At 39.7% G+C, this 25,253-nt stretch overlaps 1 protein-coding gene across 1 annotated transcript; it reads left to right on the forward strand.

Moving 5' to 3' along the window:
• The first annotated feature begins 3,549 nt into the window (after positions 1-3,549).
• On the forward strand, positions 3,550-20,526 carry mettl1 (methyltransferase like 1). Its single transcript, XM_034198417.1, has 6 exons — positions 3,550-3,786; positions 4,337-4,464; positions 4,563-4,747; positions 13,033-13,146; positions 14,801-14,902; positions 19,680-20,526. The coding sequence occupies exons 1-6, from the start codon at positions 3,707-3,709 to the stop codon at positions 19,794-19,796; spliced, it is 726 nt and encodes a 241-aa protein (XP_034054308.1). The 5' UTR covers positions 3,550-3,706; the 3' UTR covers positions 19,797-20,526.
• The last annotated feature ends 4,727 nt before the right edge of the window (positions 20,527-25,253 follow it).

Raw genomic sequence — 25,253 nt, forward strand, 5'->3', positions numbered from 1 at the left:
GTAAGAATGGAGAAACCAGCTCGAGTGCGCTAGAATTTGAAAGTACACAACCGGAGAAAATATGCCTCTTCCTTCAGACTTTCTTACAGAGTCCCTCCTCCAACACACACGAATGCGCACATGACCAATGAGGGCACGAGATACATTTGTGCACAGATGGAAGGCTGACAGGCACTTAGACCATCCAGTTATTTTAGCCGGGCCGGCTCAAATGATTGGTCGTGCTTTTTACAGCGCTACGGCTTCCAGAGATTAATTTTTGTATGTATTTATTGTCAAAGCATTTAATATATGCATTGCTATCGGGACGTATATGCATTGCTATCGGGACGTTAAGAGCATATAACAAGTGTTTTCTGAAATAAATTACATACCACATTGAATTATGACTGACGATCGTCAGCTGTCTTCCTCTCCCTTGTTGTTCCTCGTTGTTACCACCGTTGACAACTTCTCTCTACATATCGGTAAACCAGCATCGTTTGCTGTGAAAGCATATAACTCTGTCGACACAGAATTAAATCCTGTGTTCCTCCGGTACTTTTCTTTGATTTATCCATAGTTCGCTCATCGAGCCGGGGGTCAGGTTATTCGCCTCCAAGAAAAGGCGCTCGCGAGGGACCGTAGCAGGATGTGACGCATATTTTAGTTGACCTAATTAAAACCGTTTTGTTTTTTATTTATGTGTCACAGTATCACCTCAAAATACAAGATACGAAACATTTTCAACCATGCAACAAAATATAAATAGTCCTACAAATACTTTAAATTGATTTCCTTCTTATTTTTGTCTAAGCTCAAGGGAGCCAGAGCAGAGGGCTTAAAGGGCCGCATGCGGCCCGTGGGCCGCGGGTTGCCGACCCCTGGTCTAGGACGAGCACCTTGCTCCTCTTCCTCATCATGATGTTGTGATGTCGCCATTAGGAAAAGCTGTCAACACATTCCGGCTCTAAGGACCATTTGTCGGGAACACGGCGTGCAAAAGTATACAGGTCGTGCTGCAGCTAGATTTTCCTGTCCTCTGTCAGAAGGTGTTGGCGACGGACGTGCAAGGAAGAATGGGTTTCCACAGGCTGTTCCAGTTTAACTACTTTATTGATTTCCAGGGTAGTACATTTTACATGCAATGGTAGTTGGATGGGTGTGTGAATGGGTGTGGTATCTGTAACATAAAGATAAACAGGTATGAACAAACATGTAATACAGAGGGACAATGACTAGTGACCGGGCAGACAAAGAAATGGCACAATTAGCTGGCCTATGCTGCCCTCTATTGGCCAAAGGCCGCAACAGAATGGCGATTGAAGTGACACGTTATTACATAAAGTAATTAACTATTACAAACAATCCCGCATGAACAACATACAGGAATGCACACAATTAAGTCTCTATAATGACTACAATATAAAGAACACTGCATACATGTGGCCCCTGCATCAACTTGGCGTTACATTGTTCATTATGCAATGTGAGGGAGCGTGCCTGGTGCGGCCGCACCTCGTGCTGTCCCATAGTCAGCATAGCAAAGTTAGCGGCTATTGCTAACTGCCGTCTATTGCAGAGTAAGCTCTGTATTATGAACATTAAACCACCAATAACAAAACTAGGCAAGAATATATGCACTTACATTTTCATGCACGCACACATGTCCACAACACACAAATTGAACAACACTCCCGATTGTCCGATCGCTACTGGTGTGGCGATCTCGTTATGACAAAAAGTGCACGTTAGTGCTGCAATGTGGTTTAAACCATTCGGGCTTATGCTAGGGGGTGCAAGGAATAGTCCAAGTAATGGGGGAGTTTTATACACGGGCATCAGTTCAAAATAACAATGCGGAGCTCCAACTACCAGTGACGTGCGGTGAGGTTCATGGCTGGTGAGGCACTGACTCTTTCAGAGTCAGATTTACAAATATTATATTTTGACCTTAATCGAAATGTTCGGTTATTTTCAAAAGCATTTTTAGTCTGATGCTTCGATTCATTTTAAACAGACTGTTCAACAAAAGGATACCCAAAATCTAAATATTGGATTGTTCTTTCTTAGTAAGATCCCATGTTCATTACAATTGTGGTCTTACCTTGACTTGAAGATGAAGTCCATGCTATCCTTCTGGACAACAATCTCCATTACATTTTTGTAAAAGTCCTCCTTATCTTCCTCTAGTTTCAAAAGTCTAGCTTGTTGTTTGCGTCTGCGTAGAATAACAGTAGCAACAAGAACCTGTGGGCTCACTTGCGCCCCCTACAGTGCGGCAGAGGTTATGGCTGCCTCTCCTGGTGCTTTTTTCATTGCCGTTGTATGATGAGACCAGCGGGCCTAAATATCATATATACGTGAAATCAGTTATTTAGAGACTATGGATGGCGAGGATAAATGTAATAAAGGGATCTACAAACATTACATTGGTGACATACAGTGAGATGGTGCGGGCATGCGCTTAGGGCCCGCTTTCCAGCCAGTTTCTGAGGGGTGACGCAGGTGAGGCAGAGCTCATCTGTGCCTGACCTCACCACACAAGTAACTGGCTTGAGCGCGCTCACAAAATAAGTGCCCACGCTACATTAGTGCCCGCGCTCCAGCCAGTTACTGTGGGCTTACGTGAGGCAGAGCTCGTCCCTGCCTCACTCCTCATCGCTCCCATGTAGGAGTTGTAGCGGAGCTCGGGCAATTTGCTGATTTTGACTATAAGAAGCGATTGGAATCTTACAGAAATCACACTTACAACACAGATCAGTGGAGACATTTTATTACTATTTAGTTTTTCTTTAGTTGTTTTTCCGTTACATTGGAGTAAGACAGGTGAGGCTCTGCCTCCCCTGACTGCACGTCGCTGCCAACTACATATATGTAGTTGGAGCTCTGCATTGTAGGCTATAGCCTAAACACCCACCACAGTGGCTCCCAACCCGGGGAAGGAAAGGCCTGCAAGATGATGGCATTTAGAAAGAAGAAGCTGCTTATAATGAGTTTATTTTTATTTTTTACATGCTACCCCTTGAGATCTATAAAAAAAAAACGATCTAAAAATCTTAAATTACTATTAAACTAAGCCATGTTTGTTTTTACTTGGATAACTGAGTTTATTGTACTTTGTACAGCTCCATTTGAAACTATGCCCCTCCTTTTCTGGCATCATCAGTTTACTAAATGGAAAGATGTTGATGGCATACATAACAAATGCACTCACACATCAACCTAAACAAATGTGCATTAGTGTAAATGTACACGCCAACAGCCCTTTTGTAGTTATTCTGTTGTTTTCAGTTTTCTTTGCAAAGATTTTGAACTCTACATAAAACATATGAATTATTCTAGTACCAATAAAAGGCAATGGAAACTGTTGTGACTGTGTGTCAATTTAAAAATGTAATAGTGCCGTCATTCTTTTGATTATTTATTAAATTATAATACATTTTATTATTATTTTCTCTATTTTTACACCTTCTGCGGTAGCCCCCCTGAAATGTTTGAATGTGTACATTTTGCAGCGTGTAAATTCAACGAATCTGGCAACCCTTAAAGGACGCTTTTCGATGACGTCAAAACTCCGCGACTCACAACCAGTGGTGGTAAACCGTTCTTATTATACATCCATGTGGTAAACTCACCAGAAACAAACGTGACTTTCTGTGAATGCATCAACTCTTTTTATTTAGTTTTTCGCTGACAGATTGAACATCTTCTCCATTACTCCACCATGAGTTCCTCCATGCCGCAGAAGCGTTACTACCGGCAGAGAGCCCACTCCAACCCGATGGCTTACCACACGTTCGACTAGTGAGTGATGGACATGTGTTTCAGACTCTGCTGTCTCTCACACTGCCTGCTAAAGTTATGGTTGTCACACTGTGTATTTACACTGAAAGTAAAGATGCTTTTAATGTAACTCTGGTGGTATGTCGCCACGCAAAATACTTGTTTTAGTATCCTTGGATTTCAGATGTTTGCCTGTAGTTTAGCAAATATTTGTTGTCCAGAGGGATGACTGTAAATATCTTGTTTCTTAAAAGACATACATTATAATATGATATAAAACAGAAAATCAGTGATTTTCCAAATCAGAGAAGCAAAAAATATAACGTTCTGCCATTTTTGCTTGAAATATCGATTATCCTAATGGTTGCCAATTATTTGCCTGTCGTGACATTCGTATCATAATCAATGCAGCTTTAATGATGTCAATGAAAAGTTATATTTAAAAACATCCACTTCCATTATCTTTCCCAAATAACCCACATGTTCCTCTTGATAATCCACAGAGCACATAGTCCACTATTTGTAATGTTTCTTCTCTATAATATATTTAAAAGTACTACTCTTTCCTCAGTCCAGTGTGTCCTGAGGAGATGAACTGGTCTGAGCTGTATTCAGGCTACTTCGCCGACCACCCCTCTGAGAAAAAGCCCCCCCAGGTTGAGTTTGCAGACATTGGATGTGGATACGGCGGGCTGCTAGGTAGTTATATTTGTCACTGATCTGACCACCTTCAGTTTCACAGGTCACAGTTTTGCTCTGTATTGACCGTATGTCCTCTTGTCTCTGTCTTCCCTCAGTGGAGTTATCTCCACTTTTCCCTGACAAGCTCATGCTTGGCATGGAGATCAGAGTAAAAGTGTCAGATTATGTTCAGGATCGTATCAAATCCCTACGCACCTCAGAGCTGGGAGGCTACCAGAACATCGCCTGCATTCGCGGCAATGCCATGAAGTACCTGCCCAACTTCTTCTCCAAAGCACAGGTAGGTTTGCTCCTGTGTGTCTGCAGCTGTGTGATGTCAAGAGGGGGGGGTTTGGACCTGATATGGTGCAGTTATATCCCCCTGATAATGTAGCCACTCACTGCTCTTTCCTGATCAAAAATACCCAGCTCTGAAGAATAATTTTTGCTAGATGCATCTTATGTACTTCCCTGTACTTTACACATATGATAACTGATGATACTGCATGGACTATAATTGCATATGGTTACGTACTATATATGTATTCATAATGTTTTATGAGCCCTGTCAGTCAAAATCTAGTTTATATCTATTCAGAACATCAAGACACTTATAATAATCATAAGTCATTAGGGCTGTGCGATTATGGCAAAAATCATAATCACGATTATTTGGGTCAATAATTGATATCACGATTATTTTGACGATTATTCATTGACCATTTATTGAACTTTAAAACAAATAATATTTTAGCAATAAACAAGATCAACAAATATGTTGGAGCGCACTTCCAAAACCATACTAAACATATATTATTAATATGATAAATAAAAATAAATTAGACCAAAATAAATGAAATCAAACATGATGCAGTGCACTGTCACAACCTACTGAACACTCCTTAACATATAGCCAACATTTTGGTAAAACATATTCAACATATTCCACTCAGTTAAACGTTGAAGGCTGGCCAACCGTCAAGGTCCAGAAGTAACAGGAAATAAATGTTGAACTACAATTTAAGACCAAATAAAAAAAATGTGGCCACCATGGCAAATGCTGGTAGGGCTGCTCATGTCATCTCTTAAAGATTTTTTGCAAGAAACACCAGCCTGTTTACATGGTCTGGTTTCAGAGATAAGCGCAGGCAGGTGACAATATTGCCACCTGTACTGAAGAGGAACTTGTGGCAGTGCTGCCACATATGACACAGGAAAAAAATAAAATACTCTGAACCCTTTCTTTGCCATTATATAAAAATAGTGTTGCTACAAAAGTGTAAATTAGGCTTACTAATAAGACAACTCAGATCTGAAGCTACACAGGAATCTGCTGCCAAAGTGCAATAAAAAAAGACAACATTAATAGAATCAAACCCTTTTTTTGTTGCATTTTAGTAGATTATAAAAAGAAATGCCTTTAAAATAGGATGCAAGCAACACTAGTTTATTAACATGAATTGATAATAGACTATAATCAATTTAAACAGAACACATCTTAATGTTTGCATTCTTATACCATTTTGTACAATAATTATAATGAATAAGTTCAAACAAACTAAAACTTACAGCTGATTAATAACGGTATCTAACTTGAGTTTTTATTTATTATTATTATATCAAAAACCTGTTGAAATGCTACTGTTATTTTTACTGTCCCCCAAAAGCGCGTCGCAGCCTCCAGGAAAGCTTCTTTCACAACTTTGCCGTCTTTGAAAGACTTCATGTGTTTCTCAAGAACGTGACTGACACGATACGATGCTATGGTAGCAGCCTTGCTCTTGTTGTTGGGCCGGGTGAAAATGGACTGCTGTGCATTTAGCTGTCCTTTCAGGCCCCTCCCCTTTTGGAGCGTAGGGCAGAATTAGGAGGGAATTCCGTCTCGTAGCGTTTGTGCACTGTTTTGAAATGCCGCTCCTAAATTACCCTTCTTCGATAAAGCCACACTCGCATTGCAGATGAGACAGATAGAAAAATTATATATTTTGGGCTTTTTTGCTTCTGCCATAATTGCAGTCTTGTGTGTGTGCGCGGACTGTCACCCCTGTTGACACGGACAACGTCAGCGAAATCGTGCACTGGCCACCAGCCACGCCCCGACACATGGGGTGACGCCGGCCAATGACAAAGCTTTGATGCGTTCAAGTGCATTATGCTTCTGCCACAGGAAGATTATGTTACAGGACATTAACGATAAAACAGAATATTGTTGTTCTATTTTTAGACACATCTGGGAATCTCCCTGCGATCGACTGGTTGGGCACCCCTGGGCTAGACCATAGGTCCGTTGTGGTCGCAAAGTAGTCAGTTGAAGCCACATCTCTCTCAACTTCCCCACGGCATTTGTCATATAGCGCAGGCAGCGCAGACCTGCTGAAATAATACCGAGACGGCATCGCGTAACGCTTGTCCAACGTGTTGACAAGTTGCTTAAAGCCCTGGTTGCTAACAGTGCTAACTGGGCACATATCTTTAGCGATGTGAAATGTAATGGCACCTGTAATATGTCTGTGTCTCTGCGAGCTCTTCGCGTAGGCCGTTGCTCTGTACAATGCGTCCTGAATCGATGACTGTGATGATGTGGTGGATGAAGTCGAGCGGCATCTGCTTTTTGGTCTGCTTTTTGTTGTATTATTGCCTGGTCGTATTGCACTTTGTGGTTGTATTTCAGAATGATTAAAGAGATTGGTTGTGTTAGCGTGTGGTGCCAACTAGGGCTGTGCGATTATGGCAAAAATCATAATCACGATTATTTGGGTCAATAATTGATATCACGATTATTTTGACGATTATTCATTGACCATTTATTGAACTTTAAAACAAATAATATTTTACCAATAAACAAGATCAACAAATATGTTGGAGCGCACTTCCAAAACCATACTAAACATATATTATTAATATGATAAATAAAAATAAATTAGACCAAAATAAATGAAATCAAACATGTTGCAGTGCACTGTCACAACCTACTGAAAACTCCTTAACATATAGCCAACATGTTGGTAAAACATATTCAACATATTCCACTCAGTTAAACGTTGAAGGCTGGCCAACCGTCATGGTCCAGAAGTAACAGGAAATAACTACAACTGAACTACAATTTAAGACCAAATAAAAATGTTTAGGCCACCATGGCAAATGCTGGTAGGGCTGCTCATGTCATCTCTTAAAGATTTTTCGCAAGAAACACCAGCCTGTTTACATGGTCTGGTTTCAGAGATGAGCGCAGGCAGGGGACAATATTGCCACCTGTACTGAAGACCCTCAGCCTCGCCCCGACACATGGGGTGACGCCGGCCAATCACAAAGCTTTGATGCGTTCAAGTGCATTATTCTGGCACAGGAAGATTATGTTACAGGACATTAACGATAAAACAGAATATTGTTGTTCTATTTTTAGACACATCTCGCGATCGACTGGTTGGGCACCCCTGGGCTAGACCATAGGTCTGTTGTGGTAGCAAAGTAGTCAGCTGAAGCCACATCTCTCTCAACTTCCCCACGGCATTTGTCATATAGCGCAGGCAGCGCAGACCTGCTGAAATAATACCGAGACGGCATCGCGTAATGCTTGTCCAACGTGTTGACAAGTTGCTTAAAGCCCTGGTTGCTAACAGTGCTAACTGGGCACATATCTTTAGCGATGTGAAATGTAATGGCACCTGTAATATGTCTGTGTCTCTGCGAGCTCGTCGCGTAGGCCGTTGCTCTGTACAATGTGTCCAGAATCGATGACTGTGATGATGTGGTGGATGAAGTCGAGCGGGCATCTGCTTTTTGTTGTATTACTGCCCGGTCGTATTGCACTTTGTGGTTGTATTTCAGATGATTAAAGAGATTGGGTGTGTTAGCGTGTGGTGCCAACACAACCTGGTAACAAATCCTGCACTGTACTTTGTTTTGCTCCACGTTGGACTCCTGAAAGCCAAAGTACTTCCAAATAGTGGAAATAGTTGTACCCTTCTTTTTAACGAGTTGCTGCTCTTGATCTGACATCTTCGCTCGCGCTGAACCCTCACAACACATGTCACTCCCACGTGGCCGAGTGGGCTTTTAGGGAGGGGCGAAAGCGCACCCAGCAAAAATAATCGTATTTTGTCAATTATGCTGTTTTCATAATCGTCGCAAACCATAATCGTAATCGCGATTAAAATACGATTAATTGCACAGCCCTAGTGCCAACACAACCTGGTAACTGTACTTTGTTTTGCTCCACGTCGGACTCCTGAAAGCCAAAGTACTTCCAAATAGTGGAAATAGTTTGACCCTTCTTTTTAACGAGTTGCTGCTCTTGTTCTGACATCTTCGCTCGCGCTGAACACTCACAACACATGTCACTCCCACGTGGCCGAGTGGGCTTTTAGGGAGGGGCGAAAGCGCACCCAGCAAAATAATCGTATTTTGTCAATTATGCTGTCTTCATAATCGTCGCAAACCATAATCGTAATCGCGATTTAAAATACGATTAATTGCACAGCCCTATAAGTCATTTATTTTAATTTTATTGGAAATCATTACATTAGTTATTGAGTAAAATCTTGAAGGATAATCGATGCAATATGGTTAGCTTCATAATGAGCTATTGATACTCTTTATAGAAAGTTTTACTAAAAAAAAGTACTCACAAATTTGACATTTTTCACTGAAAGATGATTTGTGGATTAATTTGTATTAAAAGATAAAACACATTTTAAACTAATTGACATTTTCATTAGAAAAGTATTTGTTTACAAGTTAGTTTTAAGAATGTAGTAATGTGTTTCGTTTGAGGTATCAGAAGACTTTCTGCATTGAATGGCTCTCCCTCCTTCTCGTTATGTCCTGCTCCCCAAAGGCGCCCCCAAACTAAAAATGGCCCTCCACCGTAACTGGTTGTAAAAACTGACTTTATTGGTGCGACAATAGAGAAACCCACTTTGGAAGTGTATCCAATGATCGATAATAAATCTGTGGTAGACCATGGTAAACAGGAACTGTCCAAAAATACTACCAAGAAATGTACCTAAAACACCCCAAACTAAAATCAGTGTAAGACAGTTGAGTGAAGATGACATGTAGTCAGCATATAGTCTTTGTGTCTTAAATTCTATGTTTTCCTTCATATCCTGATTTCATTTGGTGTTATTAGCTGTGCCAAAATCCATGTTTAACCAAAGAATCCTGTTGAAGTCCTCTGACCTTCATGAGGACACATTAATGAATGTATTTTAACTGTGCAAGATTTAGTTGGTTCAGTCACAGTCAAAGTTTATGATCCATGCAACGAGTCTATAAGCATCAACTTAAAGAACGTGTTACCTGCTGAGTGTTAACAGCACTTCTCACCATCTGCACACCATCACTGTTGGCACTAACAAACACCACGGGCAGAGCCAAAGCTGTCCTCATGGGATTTAAATCAAGCGATCTTGTAGCAGGAAGTTTAAAGTTTGCCAGTCTTGTAAAATGCATGCTCTTTCCCCCTGAAGGACCAGTTAAACCCCGCGGGTGGGGGCAAAATGCAACATCTTGCAAGAAACAGCGTCTGAGGGCTTCTTAACATGTAATAAACTATGAATGTGTCATACCCACGGGAATAAACTCAGCTTTCAGACAATATTAACCATTTTTAGCTAAACGAAACATAAGGGTAATTATTATTACTTATTGTATCTGCACAAACAAGATATCGATTAGCGAGCTGAGATTCCACAGATTCCAGACATCCAAATATCATCACTGAGCGATCAGAACTCGCGACAGGGGAAGCTAAATCAGACATCACACCACGTAGCTTCACGGAGGAAACACGGGAGAAATTCTTACCTATGCTGTTGTTCTGATCAAAAGTTGTGTTCAATGGCATTAAAATGATAAAGACGCTGCTGAAGGTTAATCCATAGGTTAATCCAATGTGTCTGTGTCACTTTGAAATGATTACTGATAATCCATCTTCATATCCATGTCAATAACGGAGATTTCATATTAGCTGCTACGAGAGTGTATGACAGCTTCCGGTGTTTGGCATTCTGGCTCACATCACTCAATCACCAATGAGTAATGTTTAGATGGATTTGAGGAACTTCCCCTCGATTCGGTTAAAAAGAGGTGTCAATCATCAAAATCGACCAGGGGGGGCCATAGATATGGACAATGCACCCAAATGACCCGAGAAGTGGGGGTTTTGTTCTAAATCTCTCTAAAAAGGTCAAATGTCACTTGTTTTGCATCAATCTTGATACATGGTACTTATTATGCTATAGTGTGGATTCCTAAACCTTTAGTCTACCATCCCATCATTCAAGGGTGGTTTTCACTACAAGTAATTTTTTCTTTGGACGGACACAATCATTTACATTTTATTTACTGTGTTCAATCTGAATTTACTTTAAAATAAAAAATGTCTATGTTGATTCTGACATTTCTACATCCAACTCACAGGTTTATCATTGCTTTGAGAAAAAAGATGATTAATTTACCCCTTTTTTAGAAGTGAAGATATAGTAAATTGTTCTGGGAATGTCATTTTCGAGCCTGAGGCCTGAAAAACAGGCTCGGGGCTCAACAGTGTCATACATGAAACACGGCACTTCGGTTTGTTCACTAGCTTGCGTTACGTGATGACAGCTATGTCATATACGGTGTGTCGTATAAAGAGTATGTCAGCACTTCTCTATAAACTATATCTGGGTGGCTAGATAGAAATAGAACTTTAATAACTTGGTGCACAAATATTGATTCACTTTTATTATATGAAACTAGAATGGTACATTGCAGACCTACAACAAGGCAAATGCTGCATTTAGTACATTCTCCACAGGCGGTCCCATCTCCTGAGTTGAGAGTATTTCTTCAGACTTGTGTGTTCATGACTGAAAAGTTGGAATGTGGAAACAAAATGGACGATACAAAGAAGATCTTTAAACAACATGGTTGTTATGCAACTTGTTGTTCCAGCTTGAGAGGGCGTTAACATGAATATTCCCAGTTGTGAAGTCATTTTTCAGAATATCTCACAATGTTAAGATATGATTTGTGTATCTGACCCGCTCCAACGATTTTGAGGTTCTTCCTTGGCCCACACTTTTACTTGGTTTCGTGAAAATCTGGTCAGCAGTTTTTTTGTAATCCTGCTGACCTAAGCAGGTCGAACAGACGAAGAAATAGATGGATGAAGCCGAAAGCATAACCTCATCTAAGATCATCTGCAGATAAAATCACACATATGATGTTTATTGTTACTGAAATGGAGCTTATACATAAGCCCCCCCTGAGGGGTCTATTACAGCGCCTCAGACGTGGCCTTTAATAACCTTAAATAAAGCAGCCTGGCCCAATGCTGCCAGGGTAATAAGAATATGTTTTCTGTCGACAAATAATTACTTTCCTCATGTTCAACATATGAACTGAATGAATTTATATGCATTGCTCATTAAATCCAGGATTTCAGTACAATAGGGTTATTGACTGACACGCACGGCAGTATAGAGCAGTGCAAGACGCCATTTATCCGTTCCAATTAGCTGCAGTAATCTATGACTTGTTGAAGGGTGCATTAGATTATTCACAGTGGGCTTAGTGTACCAGGGTACATTTAGTTACCCTGGTTAGAAAAAAAACCTCAAATGCCCTGAGCAATAATAACGAAGAAATGAAAATAAGGGAGAAAATGCTGTAACACTGACTCATTTATGGAACACAAATTATATAGGTTATTCATCTATAAACACAAACATTGATTCAATATTTGTATTATGATTGTATATACTATAACTTTAAACATTATGAATATTATATCTTCAGCCTCAGTTGAGGCTTTTTCTTTTAAGCTGAGGCTGAAAGCGTCTCAGAGGAACTCGGCCCATTTAAGGAATTGTTTTTCCTTGGCCTTGCAATATTGTTCTTTATTTAGCAGACACTCGCTTCAGCCTGCTCAAAACTTGAATGTCTTGACTTGCATTAGCCTAGCTGAAATGAAAATGCTGTTGTAGGACTCCTAGAATCACCCTGACAAATGTTCAAAATGTAGACCCAATCCTTCTCACATGTGTTTTCACGTGCAACATGTGTTTGAAGTGTTGAAACTGCAAATTCTGGGACCGTTTTTTTCCATTTTCTTAGTAAGTTCTGTAACCAGAAATGTGGTTTTTCCATCTTAAATCCCCAGTGAAGTGGCCCCTGAGGCTGCAGCAGTCCCTGGTGATTATCCCCACATCTTTCTGTCTATACCTGCCATTATTTATTTTAACTAATAAAAAGTGTTAGTGGAATGGTTTTTAATGTATCAGCCAGACAGGGATCAATGGAGCCTTCACTTGTGCACTAAATACATGGGGAACGTTATGAGGGGGGATGGGGGGGATTCAAGAAGGGGAAATTCCAGTTGTGCCATCAGTGGTGCTTTTAACACCCACCACGATATGTTACGGGGGGGCATATTTAAGTTAAGATGACAATCGCACGTCTAAAAACAATATTATTAAATTGAATGAAAATAGGTCTTATTTTTATCATGCGTGGGAAGGACTAGAGTGTGAAATGACCTGTTTGTTTTAATTGTGCTTATGTTACCGTTTCCGGACCACTTTTTTTTGTGTTTTTCAGCTGAGTAAGATGTTTTTCCTCTTCCCTGACCCTCACTTTAAGAAGACCAAGCACAAGTGGAGGATTATCAGTCCAACGCTGCTGGCAGAGTACGCCTACACGCTGAGAGTCGGGGTATGTACATAAGTAAGACTTGTTGCACCTAGTGTTGAAAACAATGAGTCTGTCAACAGAGGTTTCATCTGCAGTAACTTAATTGTTGAGGTCATTTAAGCACACATGAACTGGCTTTGGCTTCTCAAGTAGAGGAATGTCACATTGTAGCACGAGGACATTTTGTAGTAGCCAGAATAAGGCAATTTCTTTCCCTTTTTTGTATTGACTGTTTAAACAGTTGATCTAAAAATAAACATATTTTAAGTATGTTTAATAAGTATATTTACAACCACAGTGCCTATGTTAATTATAATAAAGGAACATGTCACCCACACTGAAAAAAGTGAAACGTTGACTTTAATTAAATGTATTACGTCAACAAATATCACATTACTGTAATAGGTTAATTGAAAGCAATAATATTAAGTTGAACCTAATGTGTTTTATTTAAACTTGATATTATTGCTTTCAACTAACCTAATACAGTTATGTGAAATCTGTTGACATAATACATTTAATTAAAGTCAACGTTTCACTTTTTTCAGTGCAGTGTAACATGAGGGCGTTATTATTAATTATTGGTCCACAATGGATCTCCATGACACACAAGAATAAGAAATATCAGACTACACAGAAAATACTCGTCAGTATCCATGCATTCAGTGAAATAAATAGTTTGAAACGTTGTGGCCTGCAAATGGCTGACGTCAGCACAGAGCCTTCTGCCTGACGGAGCGCTCGGAGCTACAGTGGGACACTCAAACAAGACGAGCACTGATGGAGGTTTATGGGAACAATGGAGGGCTTGTGTCTAAATGTGGCTTTATCGTTTTTTTCCTCACGTGTGTCTTAGTGTGTGCTCTACAATGGCCTTCAGCGTTGGCACCCTGCCAAAACTGCTGGTGGGTGGGAAGGCTGTCAAGATAATGCTCATTGCAGGCAGTTTCATACCAAAATGAACCCCTATTAAAGATAAAGCCTATTGTTATTTTTGTTTTATTCACACTACAGTGCTCGCCTCCATGTAACTACGCCAGAGTTGGCTTATAAACTAATTCTTATCTGTAGTCCTTGGGAAACTTATACAAATAGTGGTCTATCAATGCAATATGGCGCAAATACAGAAATACACTATGACAATAAAATGCAAAGATACATTACGAAAGTTGCTAGCTATCTGTTAAGTAAGTGAATTTAGGGACTATTTTGGGAATCTGACTACACCTGAAACAGTTATCAGGTCTGATTCACATGAATCTGAACATGCACACAGTCTCTAATCCATTCTTCTCTGAAACAAAACCTGTATGTGCCAAAATGATCTTGTGGGGAAATCTGCCAATTTTTCTTAGAAATCCCTGTTCTTGTAATGTTATCTGTCCAACTCGAGGGTAAACCACAGTGACATAGGTGATTAACCTCTGTGCTGTCTGTCGGTTATTTTTATCTTTTTTTGCATGAACCATTTACACAGGTGATGTAAGCACTACATTCAATGATGAAATGTTGGAATGATTAAAACAGAATAAATCATTTTTTTTAAATAAATGCCATGGGTTTATTTCGGTGATTGATAAAAGAATGCATATTTAGCCACCAGTGACGCTTATTTAACGATTCCTTTTCCCAGAACTGTGTTAATAACCTCCCTGTGTTTGTCTGGTCATGTCAGGGTTTGGTGTACACCATGACAGATGTGGAGGAAGTGCACCTCTGGATGGTGAAGCACTTCAGTGAACATCCACTGTTCAAACGTGTCCTTGATGAAGAATTGGTACGTTTCCATCCCTCTGTAACCTTCTGAATGACTGACTCCAAAATGATTATCGGATTTAGAATCAGAAATCCTTTTTTGTCTCGCAACAGGGACATTTACATTATTCAGGGTTCGTACGGGTGCTTGAAATCCTTGAAAATGCTTGAAATTTGACGTGGTGTTTTCAAGGTTGGGAAAGTGCTTGAATTTTGGGAATGGTGCTTGAAATTGAGAAAGTGCTTGAAAATGTAAATGCTTTACTTTTACAATAAATTGCTGTCTGACTGAATAGTTCGCTTTTTAGATTAAAAGAAAAGAATTGCTTCGCTTCTACATAAAACAGCTCCGCTGCGGCCTTCCCGCGCTATGCGCGCGACCTGCAAGTGTTTGTGTACGTGTGACCTGGGCATTCTGATGAGAGTGATAGATGACTGTGTGCCAGGAGGTTGCAGTTTCAATGAGCGTTGGCTAGCAGAAGACAAATACAAGCCATGGCTAAGACTAGGGTCAAGTCCACGAGTAGCCTCCTGCAAAGTTTGCAAAAATAACGATGCGAGAGTCTGCGCTGACGAGCCACATTAAAGGTACGCCGTAGTAGAGCATTTTAGATTAGGCTAACGTTGCATGTTACGTTTGTTTAAGCTAACGTTAGAGAGCTGAATAGCGATCTCGATTGAGAGATAATAATAATTGCAGGGGACAATCATTTCAGAGGAGCGTACCTATGTTATGTGCGTTACAGTCGCCATCGTGTGGTGTTCAGAGGATGAAGCACTCACGGCATTTTGTGTTATAGTCACGAAATATAATCTATTGATTCGACACAGAGCGATTTTGAAAGCAATGTATTTCTACTGGTAGTATGTTTCGTGCCTAAACCAAATGTGACTTGCTCTATCTAAATCAGTCACATTGACCCGAAGACACATCTTCGTTTGTATTACTGGTCTGGGGGAAGCTCGCGAGTGTGTGTGTGTATTTTTGCGTTTGTTTCCCAGGGAAACACTCACAAGAAACACCAGCTGTTGTTGTGCCTGCTGTGACGTTAAGTTACTCCGTTCTCCGCTTGTAATTATGCCGAAGCTTCAAAGTTGTATTTATCATCTGAATTTGCCGAAACAAGTTTAATATTCTGAAAGCCAAGACTTTGTTTATTTGAAAACAGATGAAAACAAACTGTCTTTATATAAAATTGAAGTATTATACAAGTAAAACTACATGTTGCTTTAATCCCATGTAATTGTAGAAGAAACAGTCTTCCTTTGAAGATGTATAAGTCAGGTGTCTTGAGTAGTCAAAATTGCCTACAAATCATTGTACACATTTGTAAATATTATTTTCCACTTGTTACCAGTGTGAGTCTATTTCTATGCAGCTCTGCGTGATTTTGTGGCTACAATTCAGACTAATACACTACCAGAGGTGGAATAAGTACTCAGGTATTGTACTTGAGTAAAAGTATAAGTACTCAGATCTTGTAGTGAAATTATAAGTACTCAGATCTTGTACTTAGCAAAAGTAGAAGTACCAGAGTGTAGGAATACTCTGTCACAGTAAAAGTCCTGCATTCAAAATATTCCTCAAGTGAAAGTAGAAAAGTATTCTCATCAAAATATAGTTAAAGTAGCGACAGTAAAAGTAGTCGTTGTGCAGATTGGTCCATTTCATAATATATGATATGTTTTATAATGATTGATCATGAAAGTGTTCTCAAAGCTGATAAAGGTGCAGCTAGTTTGAATGACTTTGTATACTGCAGGGTAGCTTGTGGATTTACTCCAGGTGGAACTAAAGTCTGATTTAACACTTGATTAGATTTCACATCATTCATCCTGATCTGTAAAGTAACTAAAGGTATTAAATACATGTAGTGGAGTAGAAGTACACCATGTACCTCTGAACTGTAGAGGAGTAGAAGTACACCATGTACCTCTGAACTGTAGTGGAGTAGAAGTACACCATGTACCTCTGAACTGTTGTGGAGTAGAAGTACACCAGGTACCTCTGAACTGTAGAGGAGTAGAAGTACACCATGTACCTCTGAACTGTAGTGGAGTAGAAGTACACCAGGTACCTCTGAACTGTAGAGGAGTAGAAGTACACCATGTACCTCTGAACTGTAGTGGAGTAGAAGTACACCATGTACCTCTGAACTGTTGTGGAGTAGAAGTACACCATGTGTTATGGAAATAATTATCATAGACGCCAATTTGTAACATACAGGACAAACCTTGATGTCTGTTTACCTTCTTTAAGGACACAGGCTGCTTAGCCAATAATGTTATTGTTCCCATTCTGTGACCGGTCAATACTGGGTCACAGATGGTCTGTGTTGTGGGTACACTGGGACACTTCCTTCTCTGTATTTGTGGACTCCAAGGTGAAATCTTCGAGGTCATAAGTGTCCGACGCAAGTAGCTCAGTGTTCCCACACTGTTTAGGCTATCTCCTCAAATATGTTGTTTACTCTCTGCGAAACCAGTTAGATGGGCTGGCAAGAGAGAGGCTCTCCAGAATTGACGTGGCAACTCTACCGTGGAGTCAGAACCTCTGACTCTTGGACTTGTGATGTGAATCCTCCGGCCGTTAACTCCAAATAAACCATCATGTGTTTGACATCAAAGCTACTGCTCCTACCGTGTCTCCTTCCTGAGTTGGTGACTCCCACTGCATAGCTACACAGAAGTTTCCTCTACACCATGTACCTCTGAACTGTAGTGGAGTAGAAGTACACCATGTACCTCTGAACTGTAGTGGAGTAGAAGTACACCATGTACCTCTGAACTGTAGTGGAGTAGAAGTACACCATGTACCTCTGAACTGTAGTGGAGTAGAAGTACACCATGTACCTCTGAACTGTAGTGGAGTAGAAGTACACCATGTACCTCTGAACTGTAGTGGAGTAGAAGTACACCATGTACCTCTGAACTGTAGTGGAGTAGAAGTACACCATGTACCTCTGACTTGTGTTTACTGCCAACCTAAAAGTACCTCAAAAATAGTAATCAATAATGTATTGAAAAGTTATTTGGCTGATTGTTTTATATTGGCTCAGACAGGTTATATGGGACATACAGATGGGTCACTCATTTTGAAATATTAAACTTAGTTTTATTTTCTTTAATTTTTCATCCTCGTGTAGAAGGCTATCACGAAACACACATTTGGTTGTTTATAGCATAAAGAACATCTGATTTAATGTGAGGTAGGGAAATAATCATTTGAGTATGTGTATATAAATATGTAATTTACAACAGCTGTAAGATGCTTGAAAAGCTGGAAAATGCACCTTGAAAATGCTTGAAAAGTGCTTGAATTTGACTTTGGAAAAGGTGTAAGAACCCTGATTATTACAACAGCCGATAGTGCAGGTAAAGTGAGGAAAAATATAAGGAAATGGCTAAGTATGCACACGTTATTAATAACACAATAAGAAATAAAAAGTACACCATGGTAAAAAAAAGAAGCAGTATATTTGTTTTAAGAAAAGTGACCATATTAAATAAGAGCTAGCTAGTAGACTGTTAGGGTGCGTTCACACCTGCCTTGTATAGTCCGGTTGAATCGAACCCTGGTGCGTTTAGCCGCTTGGTGCGGTTCATTTGGGTCGGTGTGAACACAGTCCGAGACCTCTTAAGTGAACTAAACAAAAAATAAAATAGGTGGTCTCGGAGCGCTTGCTTGCGAACTCTGGAGCGGTTCATTGCTGGTGTGAACGCAGTCCGCACCAAAACATAGGAAGCGTAGTATTTACGTGTCACAAGAACGCGGATATCTTCAAAATCTTTAGCGAAAGAGTCTTTCAAGACATCCGCGGTTGTTTAGTTAAAGAGTGAAGAAGAATTAAATGTTGAACAGTGTCGTGTAAAGTAAAAATGCTCCATCAACTACATAAAAGTAAGAACACCTGTCGTCGCTGAAGCGCCCCTCCTTACTGCAGAACGTCTCTCATTATGTTATAATGTTTTTTAACGGACGTTGTCTGATTATAATCATATGCGCGGGCCGCTAGTGTCTGTTGATCTCCAGATTAACAGCAGCAAGAGAATAACCTGCCAAAAGTGCCGATGCTCCATGCCGGAGGCTCCGGTAGAAATTGCCGTGATTTGTGTTTTTACCCCCTTAACGTCTGACCAATGGTTGAACTGCATTTCCGTGCACATGACTTGTGTTTAAAGTTTATAGTCCGTTTGAGTTTTGCCCGTGTGAACGTAAACCGAACCTTCTGAAAAATGAAACAATGTAACAAACTGTCGAGAAGCGGACTATTAGGTGTGAATGCACCCTAAGCCAATCGTAACTGAGTAAAAAATAAGGTGTGAAATTGAAGGAGGGTATTTTTAGATTAGCCCCATTCTTAGCCTTGATATCACAACCGATGAATGGCCTAAATTAACCACTTTTAATCTGTTACTTATATGTGTCAGTTTGTTTAAAGGAGTAGGCAGACAAAAACAAAACATGTGTGGCTCCATTCACAGGAAAAGTTTGTCATGTTATGAAAACCTTTATTCATTCCTCGCCATAAACCAGTTTTCGATGACCTAGTGGGCGCTCCATATTTATTGTATAGGAGCAACCTTCTCGCCAACTCTTTTCAAGAAAGCTAATAAGTATTTTCCAAAATGTACTAATCCTTTTCACTTTTCCATCAATGACTCAAATTAAGAGCCCTATTGTTATAATGATTTTTAAATGAATGAACAGTGAATAATCTCCGTAAAGATTTTAGTTTCAGTGAGTTTATCTGCTCCTGTAGTCCTTAATGTATTTGTGTTCAATCTTATTTTGACAGGTCGGTGATGTCATCATAAGTCGTTTGGGTACCTGCACAGAGGAAGGAAAGAAAGTGCAGAGGAATGGAGGGAAAAACTTCCTTGCAGTTTTCCGGAGGATCGAGGATTTAAACTAAGGCAGTTTGGACATGCAATGAACTGTCTTACATCTGCACACGACGGCTACGGCTCACCCCCCAGCACATGAACATGGAGGATTTTTATTTTTCCTGGTATCATTGGACAAATATTTACATAATTACCCAATAAAGGGTTTGAGGTTGTTTTTTTTACCAATGAATTCCTCAGCTCACGAATGAAGACGCACGAGAAGTTAATCACAAAAGCATCTGACTGCATCTGTGAAGTGTTTTGTATCACTTTAAAAAAAAATTTTTTAAATGATTTACTTCGATTGCAAAGAGTTGCTTTGGATTTCCTGTAAAACTACTTATTTTCAGTAAAAAAGAAGAAAATCAGTGTTGGGTTTGGTTCATTGTGATCAGCACTTGTAAAGGCTAAGAGGAGCATGCGATACAATTTTGATCAATTGGTCGAAAGCTGTTTTGTTTTTTTACCGTTCTCAAAAAAAGGATTAAGAGCAACAGCCTACATAGTGAATATGCTATATTTGAAGAGGTTTTACTGCTTAAAAATGTTAAAAATAACATAAATATTTCCATGTGATTATATAACATTGTTATTGGCTTTGCATTGTTAACTTGCATTATTGGTGGGGAATCTGAAATGGATTAGACTGTTTGCCAACAATCAACATCCTGCTTGTTTGTCTGCTTTATAAAAATAAACCAGCATGCTGCAGCAGGTTCTGTGACACATGAACGCAGCATAGAGCTTACAAACTAATTCGAATTTCTTTTTTTTACTTTCCTGAGGAAAACTTGTTTTAATCAAAACTTAAATCCTCGATTGTTTACCAGATTTCTCTCTAATGCAATTTAGATTAAATCCACTTTTGAAAACCACAAATTGACCACAACATGTGTTGTCTCTACATGTCAAACAACATCCATATATATCTATAACTACTCGACATGTCTGCTGTGAAGTCCAAATCCAAGGAATCTAGAACAGAAAAAGTAGTTTTCTGTGCTCATTTTATGATTTTAATCGTATATGACAGGTTGGTGTTCCTGTCTGTCAGGAGTTTTAGACGGGACAGTGCAGGCCTTCACTGCTGCAGGGGCTGGTGATTTAAAAACGACAGCACATGCCTCTGCGATGGAAACCCTGACACTTGGAAAACTTGCATGATTGAACGGAAAAATTGCTTTCAAACACAACAAATACTTTTTTCCATTTTTTCCCCCTGGTATCGATGGAGACATATTTCCATCGTTACCTAAGAATGCTAAGTAATTCTGTCAATAGCTCGCCTTTTTTGACAGTAAACTCTCTGGAACAAACTGTGTACTAAATCTGCTTTTTATTCAACATCTACTGCACACTGATACCAATACATACATCCAGTATGTATTGGTTCTCTAAATATGCAGTAAGCTCCCTTTCCTTCTCATTATTGTACTTATTGTATTGAACCCCCCCCCCCCCCTCTCATACAGCATTATTTACTCAGACCTTTGAAGCAAAAGGCACCAGGCCATGATCAAATTGTTCAAGCTTTAGTAGTGAGGCAATCTGGTCATCATGAAGTCATTTATAAAAACATAATGCAATTTCCTGTTGTTGGAATAGACTTTGAGGGGAAAGAACGATTGCTTAAACAACATTTCTATGAATAAGATATGTGTTTACTGTACAGTATTAGTCATATTGGACTTTCTCTGATCAAGAAATAGAGACTTCCAACTTGTGTCAGAGCTGGACCAAACAATTGAGTCACATGTCTAACAGAAAGTATTCACAGACGCTGTTACGGTTCGATGTTAACCAGTCCCCAACAAATTTGCAATGTTGACGAGGAGCCGCTGTTCTTCTTTATTGCTTATTATTGCCATGTGGGAACAAAGCCATTTGACTCAGCCTAAGTACATCATTTAACATTTTAGTACCATCAGGTCACCAGAAGAGATTCATTTATATATCCTGCTGCGGAATCAAAAAGAGAAACTTAATGATAAACATTTGGCTGAACTAGTAAAGCAATGTGGAAGTTGCCTTCATACCCAAAGAATCTGTTTCATCTGGACGTCGGCGTGTTATTTAGCTCAACGGGAGATCCCCTCTGAACGTGTTTACAGAGGCAGCTGTCCACGCTCATACCACAAGGACATGTTCAAACTTTAGACACTGATTTCATCAACTCAGTCCGTGTCATGCACGTGGTCAAAGCAACATAGTTTGACATTTTGTCTAAAGAGTGATATCAATCTTACAACTGGTTTATTTCTCTATCCTGCTCCTTTTCCCTCAGTCTAACGCTTGTATTACTGTCAATACTACTTGACTCTAACACAAGCCTACCAAAGGGTGTGTGTGTGTGTGTGTGTGTGTGTGTGTGTGTGTGTGTGTGTGTGTGTGTGTGTGTGTGTGTGTGTGTGTGTGTGTGTGTGTGTGTGTGTGTGTGTGTGTGTGTGTGTGTGTGTGTGTGTGTGTGTGTGTGTGTGTGTGTGTGTGTGTGTGTGTGTGTGTGTGTGTGTGTGTGTGTGTGTGTGTGTGTGTGTGTGTGTGTGTGTGTGTGTGTGTGTGTGTGTGTGTGTGTGTGTGTGTGTGTGTGTGTGTGTGTGTGTGTGTGTGTGTGTGTGTGTGTGTGTGTGTGTCCAGGTGCAGCCTCTCCTCCAGGTGCTCCCAATCAGGGCCTTCTTAAAGGACCTGAGGAAGGCTGCAGCCTCCCTCTCCTCTGGCTGCATGTGTGTAGCAAGGCGTAGTGTGGGACCTGTGTTTCGTTAATTATTGTGCTCCACTATATATTTGTATCTTAGTTTACTTTGCAAGTTGGCTGGTGAGCCCTTTTTCTTTTTGTCCATTAAAAGACCTGCTTGTGGCTTCAGAGATCAGCTTCCTCTCCTTTTTCTCTCGCCTGGTCATTTTATATTTGTGTTACTTCCCTTTGGTTCCCCTAGCCCAGTAGGGAACGTAACATCCATAAAGAAGGTATGTTCTGCCTTCTATATTTACAACTCACACAGTTTCTGTATTTTTGCCAAATCACTGGCACTCAGGTCTTCCTTCCTCTTCCGTCCTCATACTCAGGTAAAGGTATGCATTTCTGAGGCCTGGTTTACATATGGATGGCAGCCGAAGCACTTCCACATGAAATCCTGATGTGCTTTTCCCCCGCAGCACTAATAACTGAGGTCACATTGTACACAGCCACATCACAGCCAAACCTCCATCCTGCAGGCCTGCTGCATCAAATCCTTCCCCTCATGGGATCCTCAGGTTTGGACAGATGAGAAACTCCTACTGACCCAGATGCTAACCTAATCTTTTCAGCCCCTTCAAGTCATGTGAGAAAAATCTTTACTTTTGTCTCAACTTCTGCCAACTGTCCTGTTTTCCCACACTGTGACTCATATCTGAGCCTGTACTCCTGGTCTCCTTAAACATTTTTGCCATTGTTGTGCTCCAAACTCCTACCATTACTTTTCTACATTTGGTCAACTATTATGCAAACTAGGACTGTCCTGATGTCAATATCGTTTACTAATTGGTTATTTGGCCAAAATACTTTACAATAACGTGCAATATCTTTAGAAGATTTGAAAAAAACAAAAACTCAAGTCAAACTTGTCTTTAACTTTGTGAATTGTCCGTTTCTTCTCTGCAAATAAATTACACTCAACACGATTATAGGGATGTCGAGAGAGAGTCTTAATCCATAACCGTACAAACTAGTGAAAAAATAACAATTTATATAGACTTATAATATATAGAAATCATTTTCAAACATTATGGTTCTCTGCAATACCTGTATCTTGTTACACCCCTAATTCAAACTGATGTTTTTTTAGAAAATGCATATAGCACAATATAAATCAAGGGTGACAACAGCCTTTCAGAAAATCCTCTATACTGTTTGGGTGTAAGAAGTGGCCAGTAGAGTTGTACCAAATACAACAATAATACAGTTATCGTCATGACAAGTCAAATGTTGCCCAACCCCCAACATTTGTAAGTGATAAATGTTAGGAAACATTTCATATTAAGCCTTGCCGCTGATAGACATCAGTAATTATTTAGAAATGTAGAGCAGCTGCAGCTCTAACTGTTTACCCCTGCTGCTCATGACATCATGACTGCTTAGTTATTCAAGCCAGCTTGCATCGGATGACCGAAATATATATGACACAATGCCGAGTGGTCCCCCACAACCCCGGTCAGTCTGAATCTGTACTTTTAACCTTTTTCTAATAGTCAAGTGTTTCGGAGCTGTCTGTCTTCGGACCAATGCATTCTTTACAATGTTCATTTTGTTTTGGATTGGTGATACCATTCATTTTGTCTATCCAGTCGGTCCATGAAAAGACTAATGCAAAACGAATTCCAACATTTAATTTCTTTATGAAATGTCCAAAATATATTCATCCTATAGAAGTGTATTATTGGAAATACATAGTATTATATCAATCTATCAAATTCACTTAAAAGACACTCTGCCAATGTGACTTCACAGTGAACTTCCACCGTGGCCTTCAGTAAGCTTCCACAGTGAATCCTTTTAATTGCATTTCTGTTTTTCCCTATCTGTGGAACTGTCTCCTGTTTTGACAGCTGATGTAGGTTTCAGTTAACCTCCCATTTGTGAAAAAGATAACACAATAACAGAAAAAGTGTGCTAGCCTCCTCTTTTTCCCACCGTGATAGTGTGCACAAAGATAAGTGTACTGTGTGCAGTTATGATCTCATGATCTCTTTGATTCTGTCTTTAGACAACAGACTTATAAACCACCATAGACAATTCAAATCTAACAGAGCAGATTTGCAATGATTACCAGTCACAGACATACAGGGTAGTGATGTTGACATTCTTATCTAATTGTGAATAAGTGTATTTCCCACATTTTCAAAGTCTTTCAAAGGTTTTGGTCGCCCTAAGACATTTTGATTATTGCCACCATTACAGCAAAAATGTAATTTCTACACAAAAATATTAATAAAGTGTATTTTTGAGGGACCATTCCTACAGAAAGATCAAAATCACCAGCATATACGCCAGTAATACAAAGACGAATGCTTTGAAAATCTAGCTAGATATATACATTCTTTGAAACATATTTAGAAATGTCAAATAACAAACAATTTTTTCCCGACAAATATACAGAGATGCTGTTTTCCTTTTCAACATTTCATAAGAGCTAATACCACGAAGTAAAAACAAGCTTCAGAGGAAACAAATCCAAAGCTAAGTGATTAAGAAAGAAACTGTGAAGAATGTAATCAGGGTTTAATAATAGTATTAAGGTCAGCTAGTGCTATAGGTACTAACAGGAGAACATCTGCAAAATGTAAACACAACATGCAATCATTACCTAAGCGTACAAAACGTCTACATTATTTGTCAGAGTGTTCAGCAGCAAATCACATAAACATTTAGCTTCTGAAGTTGTCTGATGTTTCCGATATGATCAAACTTTTACAAAAGGCTGATTTACACTCAATCCCATGTTAGT

Source organism: Gymnodraco acuticeps, unplaced genomic scaffold (genome assembly GCF_902827175.1).
Source record: "Gymnodraco acuticeps unplaced genomic scaffold, fGymAcu1.1, whole genome shotgun sequence".
In the NCBI taxonomy this organism is placed as follows: Eukaryota; Metazoa; Chordata; class Actinopteri; order Perciformes; family Bathydraconidae; genus Gymnodraco; species Gymnodraco acuticeps.